General features: G+C 36.1%; 1 protein-coding gene across 1 annotated transcript in view; it reads right to left on the reverse strand.

Annotated features, from left to right (window-relative positions):
- Positions 1-4578: 4578 nt before the first annotated feature.
- The window catches only part of CDH12 (cadherin 12), a 303004-nt gene continuing 293185 nt past the window's right edge, over positions 4579-14397 (reverse strand). The window contains exons 10-12 of the mRNA XM_088130662.1: positions 13877-13994; positions 7873-8124; positions 4579-5868 (exon numbers count right to left, since the gene is read on the reverse strand). Of these exons, the coding sequence (XP_087986788.1) occupies positions 5369-5868; positions 7873-8124; positions 13877-13994 (870 nt within the window). The 3' untranslated portion in view covers positions 4579-5368. The remainder of the gene's footprint in view (positions 5869-7872; positions 8125-13876; positions 13995-14397) is intronic.

Raw genomic sequence — 14397 nt, forward strand, 5'->3', positions numbered from 1 at the left:
GAACTAGAGGTCCGATAATTTTCTGGCTGATATCTCAGGTGGGAGGGGAAATTTTTCTCTTCGAGTTTCCCTCCCTGCAAAGGTTGGAGACATGGCAGCAGGATTTGTTTAAAGTGAAGTGCAAAGGAATAGAGGGATTTTCCTTGAGAGATCTCTGAAGGAGCCAGCTCCTTGAATCCAGAACAGTTTCTGTTAAAAATAAGATGAGAAACAGTTAAGGTTTCCTAACAAGTTATCACAAATTCCAAGATACTGTATGTGGCAGGTCTGCAACTGTGTAAATTTATAGATGCTCATTTTCTGCACTGATTTCTTTATATTTAAAAGAAAATGTTTTGCTGGTCTAACGATTCACCATGATCACAAATTATACGTTGAAAGAAATAGCATCTATTCAGTGAAACTCCAATAAGCCAATAAAAATACCAGGGTTTAAATAATATTAATAATTGTTGCTTAATTTCCTGTTCTCTCCCGTGCTTCTTTATGACCCTATCAGAGAAGACAACCTGCAAAGAAAAAAATAAATTATTAAAAATGATGTCCCTTCTATGGCAAGCTTATAAAAACTGTGGCAATTTCCAAATTATCATCATTTCTTGATATTGCCATATGATCCTTTCTAATGGGAAGGGCAGTTTTCAAGAAAGGCATTTTCATGCTTTTTTTTTAAGATAGATTTTCAGCACCACAAATAAACAAATCCTGGGTTGAGATTGGTACATCCAACCTTTCTATGCTGAACACAATGCATATTTATAATCCCTGTTTTGTGCTGAATACAGTACATATTTCACAGCACATTTTTTTGGTTACAGAACATATTTGACAACACAATGTTGAAAGCATATGTAAAACATCCTGAGGTATTACAAAACAAATATAAAACATATAAACATATACGTGTGTGTGTGTGTGTGTGTGTGTGTGAAATGTTAACTTTCCCCACCAGTGACTTATTTAATTGTAGACTTCTGAATTGATGAATGTGGTGATATAAGAAAGCTTGATTGAGAAAATTCAGTAGGCGAAGGATATGCAGCCATCTGAAACCTAGGCTTTATCCAGAGCTCAATCTTCTCTAATAATATTTATCACAGATTTACCATTTTTCTCTCCTTCACTATTACATTTTTATTGTGGCCTTTCTTCAAGAAGCTCAAGGCAGCATCACTTATTCTTGTCTAACCCACAACAGTTGAGCCAAAATTAGCCAGAAAAACTACAAAAGGTTCCAAGAGCTCTGCTGTAAAGTATTAGCACAACTGGCACAAAGCAACATCTGCCCTAATGAGGTCAAAGCAACACAATCACAGCCACACTATCCCCAGAGAGCTATGAAATAGTACATGTCTTGTCAGATCTCTGCAGTAGAAGAGTTGAAAATATACTTCTACAATTGGGTTTAATCTGAAGCAATTAAAGTTGTTTCACCTGCAGGTTGTAGCAATCCATTCATCTGTACCTTTCACCAATTATAAAAATGAAAATCTTTTCCTATGTTTCTGCATCTTTCCATTTGGTTATTCATTAGGGATGTACGTGACATTTGGCTAAACCTCAGTTATTAAATTAAGCTGAGTCAGCAAGACTCTTATATGCACAAAGATGGAAAAATACTAAAAGACCCACAACAGAGGAATGTATTGTGAAGATGGTGGAACTTGCAGAAATGGTGAAATTGACCTATTTGATCAGGGATAAGACAAGTACTTTTATAAAAGACTGGAAACCTCTGAAGGACTTTTTGCTGAAAATGGAAAAATAATGAATTGGTGATTTATGGATTTGCTGATTAAAAAGGGTTGACTATGGGAAGAAGAGAACCATGCTGTAACTTTAAAAAGGGAGGAGAGATAGTGAGTTTTTAACTGCTGTAAAGAAGATCGGAAGTTGCTTCTTTATACATACATACATACATACATACATACATACATACATACATATTAACCTGCACTCACTCACTCACTCACTCTCTCTCTCTCTCTCTTAATTTCACTCTATCATTTACATGTGAAAACCTTTAATAAAAATTGTTAACTTAATAAAAATATTATTAATTTAATAAAAATATGTGTGGATGTGTATATATCTGAGTCAAGCAGAATCTGGGGATGTTTGTGGCAAAAGGGAATCTCTATGAAGTGACCAACATTGAATAAGAAAACTTTATGAGTGGTCAGAAACAAAATCTACAGGTCTGCCTCCTCATCCCAAGTAAGAGTTAATAAACAAAGGAGTCTAATGGTCTTCTTGCAGCTCTAGGAGCACAGAGACTGCAGCTTGCCCACACATTACTCTTGTACAAAGAATTCTTTTTGTGGTTATTTGTTCTGGTTTTTTTTTAAAAAAATATTTTAATAAATTAGAGGGGGGGGGGAATAAAATATTGGGAGAAATAGGTAAATTGAATTTGAACCTGAAAAAAATATGTGCAGAGGAAGGTGCAAAATGAAGGAAGCCACCAGACCAGTTTCTAGTTACCAACTACTAGAAAAAAGAATTATCATGGAGCAGGTCACAGGGAAACAAGATCACACAAGAACTGGAGAACATAACCAGAGATAATAAACTTAACAGTTAAATGCCAGGTTGCAAATTACCTTTGATTCAGCAATCTAACAGGTTAACAAAAGGGTGATGAAGTACAAAGGAATACGTGATGGACACTGGTGACAAAGTATAAAAAGAGAAGTTGTATGCTATAGGTCTCTTTTGGAAGACTCCCAATTTGTGCATGCAAGTGCCATCCATGGAGTTCTGGTCTTACCCAATCTCTCTACATTCCTGCCAGGGTATAGCAGGGTGTGTGAGTATGTGTATGTATGTGCATGTGTATATGTGATGCTTAAGCAGTTGTAAATAATACAGCTCTTTTAAGCTAACAGAGACTTTCTCTGTGTGCTGTGTGTTCCTTTGAGCACTTCATTACTACTTAAGTTCTTGAACTCCTGCACCTCCATTGAAAGTGTATGAGTGTATCCTCTAATGAATACCCTCTACCCTAAAGCTATGAGCTACAAAATCTCAGCTGTACTTATTTAATCTCTAGACTAGGTGGAACACAAGGGAAGCAAGAGGCACATGTACCTCAGTGGAGTGTTTGAAAGAGGCAAAGAATGAGTGTCCTGTAAATGAATGAATTTGTATCAACTCCTTCACACAGTTACAATCCTCCCCTATACCCTCACCTCCCTCATTTGACACCCTCCCTCCATTTAATTGATGGGATTTAGCAATCAAGCATTTTCCAATCAAGACTTTATAGGAGTCCTTTGCTTACTATCGGGGGGTGGGGTGGGGGGCAGTCTAAAAAGGAGAAAACTGAATGTCAATTGTAATGCAGTGGTACACTCCAATTTCCATTGCAGGAAATAATTGTGCAATGAAACTCCCCAATTCTGCTACCATATCCTTAGTTTTCTGGAAACTAGGGATTTGGGACAGAATCTTTAGAAATGGTGTGGGAAGCCTAATCCATTTTCTTTGCAGTGTTTTATCCCTGTGATTTATGATTTTTTTTTAAATTCCCAAATTTTTAAAAATACTTTTTTTTTTAATCTATGGATTTTTCTTATGCTACTAGAAAGGATCCCTTGGTTTGGATTAGGCATCTAAGCAGCCAGACTCTAATGTAATACTGAATCAATGTGGCCTCTGTTACAAGAGGCTAAATTGGGTCTCCATGCACATCTTGCCATTGGTACACATACCTCTACTATCCACTCCCTGGTATTGTTAGGGATGGCAGGCTTTATTTATTTTTGCTGAACTGATCATTTGTAAAACCTTTAAGTTTATCCTGCCTGATCCCTGAATCAGTTTATGATTTTTTTTTAAAGGCTATTAAAAAATATATACTTTTTTTCCATGAATGTGTAGTTTTCCCGTGAAACACATTTTTGCAGCTTTTTCCTAATATGCTTATTTTTTGGTGTAAAGTTTTAACTCATGTTGCTTACCTACTTTATTATAAAAGCTTTAATGACCCAAGTTTAACCTGGCAATTTATGGACAACCCATCCATTCTTTGTACTAGTTTGGCAAAACAAGAATGACCTCAAGGTTCTGATTAAGACCAATAACTCTGGCCTCTAATGCCATCAGGTTCTGTTACATATTAAGGCAAGAATTAAAAAATAAACTAATTATCATATTAAGACTCATACTATTCTTATGCAGCATTCTAATGTTTCATTCATATTTCTGAAGTGGCAAGCCATGACTGAAACCTGTTTATGGATACTGTGTCCATAACTATATTATTCCATTGTTTCTCATGGGCAGAACGATAAATGAGCAACCAGAATAATGAATGGGGGGAAATGAAGAGCTTTTTTGCTGCTGTAGAAAACTAATGTGGAACAAAGTATTTTACATGTACCATTTGACCAACCTACTAGATGAACAAAAGGAACAACAAAAGTATAACCAACTTATCATTTGAGATGTCAAATAATCCCCTCTATCAAATGACACCTCCAAACAGCAAACAGCAGCCTTCCTCTGAACAAGAGGAGCCTTGTCCAATAATTCCATCAACTAAATAGGCAACACGCATGTCTATATGTACTTCCATATCTCAATTTTTAATTCTTGAAAAAAAGAGTAACATTTGATGAACATTTTAAATATTCATTATTTCAGTTTAAGACTGTGGATTTTACAACTTGAATTGGAATACTAGCTTTTTCAAAATTGTTCTCTCTGAAATGTAAGTATAAGAAAGATGTTGTCCTATCAGACAGTTTGTTTTCTTGGTTTTAAAAAAAAATGAAATAAAGCAGCCCCCCAAAACAAACCCAACATTTTCCTCAGCAAGTTGCAGCAACTGGGCAGATTCTACTCTCTGTTCTACATTGTATGTTTTAAAAGAACCAGAAGTCAGCAGGTAGCTTTTGTGTCTCCAGATAAAAGTTAATGTCCTTTCTTTTATGCCATTTTTCTTTACTTCTGTTGCTGCAGTTATTTCCACTTTACTGGTAAGAGTTTCAATAGGCACTTCAGTGGAATTAAGAAAAATCTACCACTCTTCCACCACAATGCCGGAAAGCTATATTTTCTGTTTTGTTGTATCGATAAATTGTAGCTAATAGGCCTAAGACAGTCTCAGTGTGACTTCAAAGTAATAGAGTAAAAAAAAAAAAAAAATCAACCACCATCACCAAAACAACAACAACAACAACAAAAGATAGTCAAAAATTATTCTTCCCCTGAAAAATAGTAAACCAAGTTCGGTGGTATGATAAATAAAGGAATTTGCTGGAAACAGCTGCTGTCTCTTATAATCAGTGAAACTTGTCCTATAAAGCTTGTTTTTTGTGTAAAACTGGTTGTGAGTTTACTTTTCATTCCTTGTCTCCTCCAGCTAAGTGACTTTATCAGGATTATAGCTTTCTTCTTCTCCAAACATCTCTGCTAAGACTTTAAAGTGTGGTCCCCAGTCACTCAGATAGTCATAATCCTGGTCTGCTTCTGTTGCAAAAGAATCAATAGAGCTAAGAGATTCAGCTACAGATCCATTTCCTTCATAAGCATAAGTCGCTAGTGAATCATAAGGGGGAGCTGATGGATCGCTATCATTTTCTCTCAGCCTCTGATTTATGAAATCTCTAATATTCGTGTTGTCCTCTGTGGGTGGTCTTGAGCGAGGCAAGCAGAGAGCATCTGGCTTGATATCCCTGCGTATTTTGTTATCCTCAATTCCTTTGGGATTCCTCAAAGCCCCAATGTCAAAAGCCTGAGTGTCTTCTTCACCACCTCCTTCATCATCATAATGAATGACATTGTCTCGAACGTCTTCCTTGGAGGTCATTAGGGTGTCTTTTTTCTTCTGTCGTCTCAAGGCCACATAAAGAACCACAATAACTAAGACAAGAAGAAAAACCAAAGTCAATTAGGGAAAGAGAGTGACTTTTGTCAGTCAAATTCACATCACATTCTAAGATCTAAGAACTGACAGATCCAATTCCAAAATCTTTTTAATCTAAGGTACAGAAAAAGAACAGTTTCACTGTTAATGCTAAGCTGAAAAATGAACCTCTCTCCATTTTGGACTTCATGCTTGGGGAAAAAAAATGTGTCTGGGGGGTACTCCTGCTGTTTTTAGTGAGTCAGGAGAAATTCTCATAAGGATCTGACTTATTATGATAGATACTCAGGCTGAAGAAGGTTACTGCCTTTCTTTAGGTGACAAAAAGCTTTACTGTTACTTTGGGTCTCAGAAGCCTTGCAATAAATATTAGCAGCCAAGTGATATTTTCTCATGGGCAGAAGCCCAAAGGGAACAACTTTAGACTTAGCCAATAAAATAGAATAAATTAGTGAGCAACTTGCTCTGTTATTATGAGCAAACTTATTAGAGAAAGAGCAGACTCCACAGTGAAGGAAACACCATGATCTAAATCAAGCGGGTTTGCTCTCCAGAGTGGAATGTTGAAGGCATGTTTGAACTTCTGAAGGAAGCTTTTTCTTTTTTCCCATTCATAACCACTGGGGCCCAATTAATTATGCCACTTTATGGCAAGAATAGTTCTTGGTTCTTTTCCTGAACATGTGGTGGGAATATGTGGAATAGGAATAGAACCGTTTAGCTTTGCAGAATTTCTGACATGCATATGGGATATGTCTTTGATGCTCTGCCTTCACTATCAGAGAAGTAATGCTGAAAATGTCTCCAGCAAGCACTGAGGGAGACTAACAGACTCTCAGCTAGTTCACTGAGAGTCTCTTGTGCAGACCTATACCTTCTTGTTTTCAAGGGAGATTGCCGAATCTTTCAAACTTTATTTAAACAACGATATTATCTATATATAATAGAATGGATGATAGGCTGGAAAAATGAGAGGGCTTACTAGACCACAATGTCTTACAAGTTCATGGCAGAGATGAGGCCTGTAGCTTATGGATTGTTAGAGGGCAAGTGCCGTGGATTTCAAAGAGGCTAATACTTCACCTCCAATTAAAAGAGGCTAATACTTCACCTCCAATTAAATGCTTCTCCTTGACTCCTTTCTTTGTCTGAAAGTCAGTGATCATTATCAGATGGACCCAGTGAGTAGATCCAAAATACTACTCATGAGTGTTTGTGTGATTATTGACCACATCTAACCTATGACATCTTTTAAATTAAATAAAATATTGTACATTTGAGTATAAATTTAAAAAAGAAATGAGTGCAGAAATCTAAAGAAAAACTCTAACAAAAAAAGAAAATCCTAGCCCAACTACCAAAAGGCTGCCCACTACTATTGTAACCCTATTTCAATATTATATTATATTATATTATATTATATTATATTATATTATATTATATTATATTATATTATATTATATATATTATAAAAAGAAAAAAAGAAAGTTATTCAGGGTAATTTGGTGTCTTTCCTTGATGATGGATGTTTACATTGAGAATTTCTTTACATGTATTGCTGTAGAGCAATCACGATAGCACAGAGTTGCTATTCATAATGGTCAGTTACATGTACTGTATTAATCTTCCTTATTGTTTATTGAAAGTAAAATTTAGTCAAGCAAGACCTTTCAAGATAAGACTTTATCATTCCATGGGATTATCATACTGTATGTGTATTATTCACCTCTATAATGTTTCAATAAGATTTGAAAGAACTTATCAAGTTTCCCATTGCAGTATTCCCAGATTTCAAAACAGGGCTACATTCAAACCAGTGGACAGGGCCTGGCTTGATGAAGTTTCCCAGCACAACTGGAGATGAGTGGGAAGCAGTTGGCCTTTTTGTATCAAGATAACTTTTCCATTTGGCCCATTGGACAGTTTTTCAATCTGGGAGAAAAGTCTGCCAAAGATCTATGATAACCCAATTTATTTTATGCAAAAAGGTGAGTACTAACCTAGGAGTATAACAATGCACAACAAGATTGCAATCAAGGCTCCCGTGCTGAGTCCAACAGGCAAGAAGATTGCTTCAGCATTGCATGAGAGGATGGTGCCATCAGAGTCACATCTGCAAACTCGGATTGTCATTGTGTTTGTACTGCTTTGTTTGGGATAACTACTATCTTCAATGACAATTGGAAGGAGATACAACTCTTGCTGACGACGGCTGTAACCACTTCTGCCAGCTACAATTCCAGCTGTGTTGTCTGAAAAACAGGATTAAGTTACTGTTGTTCTCATTATCATCATAGTTCAGAAACGTCACTGAGCATTTCTTGTAAAAATGCAGGAAATAAATAAATAAATTAATAAATATATGCATGTATGTATGTATGTTCGTTCTGGGGAATGGCCTAAAACATCATAGCTCATATGTAGTTGCCAGCAAAGCAGTAGCCTCCTCTTCTTTTTCTCTGTTTTACTAACATCCAGTATCACACAATAAATAGGGTGATTTATCCTGGGCCAAATTATTCTTGTGGCCTTGAGATCAGAAAAAAAGTCTGCTGGTTTTTATACCATTTTTCGCAAGACACTTTAACATGGTTGTTTTTGTGACTTTTAGTGCAACGTGATGAAAGGTACAGCTCTTGGTCATTTTTCTAATGTTCATCTCATCATTTTGCTGCCTTCCTCAACATCCACATCTGAAAAGCCCAGCATGAAAAGTTTCTGGATGATGTTTTCCATAGGATTATAAATGAAGTGTGGGAAACCATGGATGGTGCAGAATACCTGTGAGCTGATGCTTATCCACACCATCAACCAGGTCACAGTTAAGGCAAGTGCATGAATGTCACTCTCTGGAGAACTTTAAGCTCTTCCTTTTCCTCCTCCTTTCTCTCTCTCTCTCTCTTTAAAGAAATACATTTCTTTTCCATTAAAATGAACGAGAATGGGTAACAAAAATTGCCAAAGATATTTTTGGTGCAGGACTAGATGTAACATCAGGTTGCAAGCTTCTGTCTCTATGAACAGCAGCTAAATAAGGTGGAAATTTGCCCTGGGATGCCTTCATGTCATACATTCTACATTGTTAAACATTAACAGGGAGGTGAGGAGGAGGAGGAGGTAGAGAGCTGATGTCAACCTCACCTGTGCTTTAACAGGAGTCCTACGTTGTATCATTACCAAAAGTGTCACATTCAAATCAGATGGAAGATAATACAACCCTTCCCTTCTTCCCCAGGCAAATAGCAATTATTGTAACTCTTGCTATACAATTCATCTCAGTTTGACAGCAAGCTTGTTAGAGAATAGGAAAGGGGAGAAAATGCGAAAAAGCTACAACTATCACAAGAAGAAGGAATGCTATCTTTTCCATATCTATGGTTTCTTATTTCCTCACCCCTACCAAGTCTGCTTTTCAACTGCTTTGATTTCCATTTAGTGCTCTATTGGGAATAAAATAATGTCTTTTTTGTTCTGTTAATTTCTACTGGAGGCATGTTTTTCAAAGGGTATAGAATCTCCCTCATCTACGTAAAGATGTTTAAGAAAAATCCCACAAGAAATCGGACTTGACATGCTGTATACCATTAGTGCATTACTAGTGTGATCTAATTAAGAGAAGTGTGTGATTCCATGAGTGTTATTTCTCCATTTTCCTGCCTGGTAAGAACTAGGTTATGGCAGTTTTCCCTGAATCAAAGAAGACAACGAGGATGTAAAGATTAAAAGGATTAATCAGGAAGCAAGATTAGAAACCAATTTGCTGTCTGGTCCAACTGGGATTGTTTGAAGGGCTCTTTGCTTCTTTGATATCACTCCAATACTCTCCAGATCACAGCATCTCTGGCAACATTGTGTGGCTCTTTCTACTGGATGGATGGAGTCCCCATGCCCTGGCTTCTCTCTCTGAATGTTGTTAAAAAATTAGGGATGAATCAACAAATCTTGTTTCCTAATAGATAGGCTCAATTTCCATAGGTAGCTTCAGTTTCTGAAAACAAGTGTTTTTAGGAGGAAGCTAGTAGATGTTGCAAGATACACTATCCCGATATGGTCTTCTGGCAAGATAAAGTAGTCTTACCTTCACCAACCTTCTGCTTTCCAAATGAGTTAGACTATAGCTGTCACAGTTCCCAGATACCACGAGAACTGTTTGAACTATCTGTGGATGGTGAGAATTGTAATCCACATAGCTGGAGGATACCAAATGAGCATATAGGGATGAAAGGAATCTTAGCACTGCTCTGATGGAGTCTAGTCAATTCAAAATGGGCTCAGGGACTGAATTTCATTAAAATAATGTTTTAGCCCTGATCAAGTCAGTTATGTTATTTCTTGTCCTCAGATATTGAACCACAGCACAAAAAGAAGAGATGGGGAAAGAGGAGGGAAAAACAAGAACAAATTTGGCCACTAGAGTAAAGTTATAAAACTAATTGGTATGGCAACAATTTGGATAGCATGATGGAACAGGTATTACTAGGGACAATAGGAACCAGAAACTTATCTCAAAGCAAGGTCAATGGAATAGTCTTCCTTCTCTTATTCCACTGTAGCATAATCACCTAACCATAGTCAATTATACTATGGTGGAATAAGAGAAGAAAGACTATTCAAGATTACATTGAATTCTGATTTCGGATTCATAGCATATTTCATGGGGGAAACAAAATCATTGTTGGTAAAGCTTTTTCCTTATCTCATTTAGGGTCACTATTTTATCTTATACCTATATCTCCCAAGTTCTCACACTATCTTGCAAGCCTGTACAACTTAACCAAGAAAGTCCAAAAATCAGCCCAACTGTCACGTACATTGGCCTGGTTCAGTGCTTAACAATCCCGTCACCTTCTCAAATATAATGGAGTAGCTTGAGGAAGTTGGTTATTAAAGATTCATGCTCCTCCGAATGCTGCATATAGCTCTTGAAATGACATAAATCAAAAGTGTTTAAAAGAGAATGTATTTAACATTTGAATGAATTTCTTATTTAAACAAGAAATTGTGTGTACATTTATATAATAATTTGCAGATCGATGCAGAAAACAGGATGGTTCAACTAAACAGGCATAATCAAAAGAAATAGACAAAATTTATCTATGCTTACAGGCCAGAATATAGGCAGAATATAGATTGAAGGTCTGGCTTTCTTATAATTAATGTGTATATAATATAATTTATACCTAATATAAGTTAAAATTAATTATGATTAATTCTTATAGATAATGGTTCAGTTAATTGAACTTTCCTACTGGATGCCATATAAAATTCACAAATCAATTAGGAGTCTTAACAAAAATATATTTTACTTCATAGATTGTAATATTTTAGATTTACACTTGCACAGGTAATTAACACACCATTATAGTAGTGTTGTTACATTTTTATTATAGTGACTCTTTGTTATGCTAGCATTTTATCTCATCCATTTGATTTTACTTTTGTGCTTGTATATTTTCAAATTTTGCCGGTCACTGACTAAATAAAGAGCATTTCATATCTTAGAATAAGAAATGATGTCATGGATTAATTCAGCATGATTTTATGAGGTTTCTGTCTCCCTTGCAATTTGTAAAGAAATGTTCTGTTTTGATTAATATAATATTCGCTTTCCCCCCCCAAAGAATATATTAATTCTATTCTTTTAAAAAATATCTACTGGTGATATTCTCTCACTCTCTCTTAGATTGGATAAAAATTTTCATATGCAATTTTTCTTAATTTACTCAATTTTTTACAAGCAATTATCTCTAATATATGCTTTTGATATAGGATTTTTCAGTACACACACACTGTTCCTAATTTCTTCATTGAGTAATGTATCTACTTTCAATAAATGGTCTCAAATGAGAAATATGGAAATGAAAAGTTTCTTCATTCATTGAGGAAGTATAAATTCCGTAAGCACATACAAAAAAGTAATTCAAATTAATTTATAAATAAACATTAAATATCACAAGTCCAGTTAGAATTAAGAAAGCTGTTTGAGTACTCAAGATCAGGTTTGTGGATAATTCATCTATGTCCTCAAATATGTCCTCATATTCCTTGCTGCCATGTCTTCTGTCAGGAACAGAAACCCAAAATGCTTGGGACTGCATTATAGTGGGCTTAGGGATAACAGTGGTATAATTAGAGACAATTTTGTTTTTTAAAAAAATAAGATAACTTCATTGGTAATAAAAAGTAATAAAAGAACCACAGAGAAGTAAAGTGAATTTTTTGTGGCAACCACCACCAAAAATTCTATAATAGGGCTGAAAGAGAAAAGAGAAAAATCTGGTTGGATATATATTAATTTTTACTTAAGGTGAATTCCCCTCCCTAAATTTCCATGGCTTTTTCCAGTAAATTCCTCACCCTAAGTCAAATTGTTTTCTTCCACTTCAGTTATACTCAGAACCCAAGGAAGCTAGCATTGACACAGGCTTCTGGCAAAGCCAGTTAGCTTCTTCACAAAAATAATTGTAAAAGAATAGGGAAACAGCAATTGTTTCTCCTTGTAACCACTGTCTCAAGAGACATTCCTCTGAACAGTATATGCTTTTCAGCAGGGTTCCTCAACCTTGGCAACTTGAAGATATGTGGACCACAACTCCCAGAAGTCCCCAGCCAGCATATTCAAGTCGCCAAGGTTGAGGAACCCTGCTGTTCAGGATTCAGCTTGCTATGTTGGGATCCTGTCTGTTCTCTAACCCAGTGTTTCTCAACCTGAGCAACTTCAAGATGTGTGGACTTCAACTCCCAGAATTCTCCAGCCACCAGGTTGAGAAACACTGCTCTAACCTAATGGCAAAACACTGGCCTGTTTAAGATTACAATGGCTTTGGCTCTCTGTTTCTTTTTCCTGACTCTGAATTTCTTCTTTCTTTTAAGTGGTGGTCTAGCTAATTCCCCAGCTGCTTTTCCTTTATATTTAATATTTCGTCCAAATGCTCAGCTGAGTGTCATGCCATTGCAGTACAAGACCCACCCCTTTTGTATTTATGCTGTGATGTTGCATACACACCCCAAAGAGGTGGTGTAATTCTATTCAAATCATTTTGATGAAAGTAGGAAGCTTCTGTAGACACCCATGCACTGGGGGCATTTGTTGTCACTTCCACAGTCACTCTTTCATGACCAATACATGAGTTATGGTCTTTTTGAAGACTCTGAGAAGTCAAGGGACAGAACTGATTTGAATTCTCTTCCTGACTTTCTTCTCACTGTACCCCATGTCCATTTTTGTTGTGTCAATTGAAGCCAAAGGTTCAAGAAACAGAAGTATTTTAAAACTCATAGTACTAAAATAATTAACGTGAACATGTTAGTTTTATTGCCTAGAAAGCCTAGAATTAAAAAAAAAAAAAAGACTGATCTGTCTGATCCTTTCAAATATAGAACGGTACTATGAATGGGGCCTCTTCCATATATGTCAGCCCTTCAAGGGAAACCAGACTAGGAAACCAAAGTTATGAATGATAATACTACTTTTATTATAAGGTTACAGTAACAGAATCTTGCAAGTCTGAATGTGTCTCCCTGCTCCCTCCATCTTCAAGAGAACTATGGAGGGTCAAGCCTGAGATGCATTCTCAAATTCCATTTCTGCCTCAGACTCAAATTTCTTTTATCTGACCATTATCTTGGTTGTGGTTCTTCTTTCTGCTCCTCATGGTTATTCCTGCAGCCTATTCCATTGTGTGACACCCAGGGAAATTGCCACAATTGTCTCCCTTCCTGAAAAAGACTGTTGTCATACCCAACAGCGTATCACACATGTTAGCCTACAGCTTCTCATAGGACAGGGGAAATCATTACTAACTTTATAAACATTAACTAGAATTGAATTCATCCTATAAAGCATTTCATTTATATAAAACAACTCTTCTTCTTTTGCTCAGCATCTAAGAAACAATTATACTTTGAAATAAATCACCCTCACATACATAAATATAAAGTGGTAGGCATGAGAGTGACAGAACAAACTGGTCCTATATTTGTTTGAAGTATAACCCATCTTACTTGTGAAATCATGGACTGTGAAATTTGGCTTTGTAGTAACCTCAGGAGACAGTCGAAAAGAGAATTTTTGTCCAGCAGGGGACAAATCCTTGTCTGCTGCACCAACAACCTGAATTACCTAAAACCACAATGGAATAAAAATTGAATATGTAACTTTGTTTGAAAATAACATCTTAATCTGATAGTTAGATAATGCAATAGAAATAGAGATTGAGATATTAACACTAAGCCAAAATGGGGTTATTTTAGCAAGCTGGGTAAGTCCAGCCAATGTAGGCCAACAATAAACAATACAGTATTTATTTAGCATATGTGTGTGTGTGTGTGTATGTGTGCACGTGTGTGTGTAGTCACTTTGTGAGATGGGCAGCTATATAAACGTGATGTATAAATACATACATACATACATACATACATACATACATACAGCTGCCCATCTCACAGTACTTGACTGTACAATATGCTCCATCTCTAACAATAAAACAAAGTTGCACATGAGTATTAACAGCTCTTCCTTTATA

The sequence above is a fragment of the Python bivittatus genome, unplaced genomic scaffold (genome assembly GCF_059951505.1).
Source record: "Python bivittatus isolate LINGU-HERP-01145 unplaced genomic scaffold, Pbiv_v1 ctg000840_np1212, whole genome shotgun sequence".
NCBI classification, from domain to species: domain Eukaryota; kingdom Metazoa; phylum Chordata; class Lepidosauria; order Squamata; family Pythonidae; genus Python; species Python bivittatus.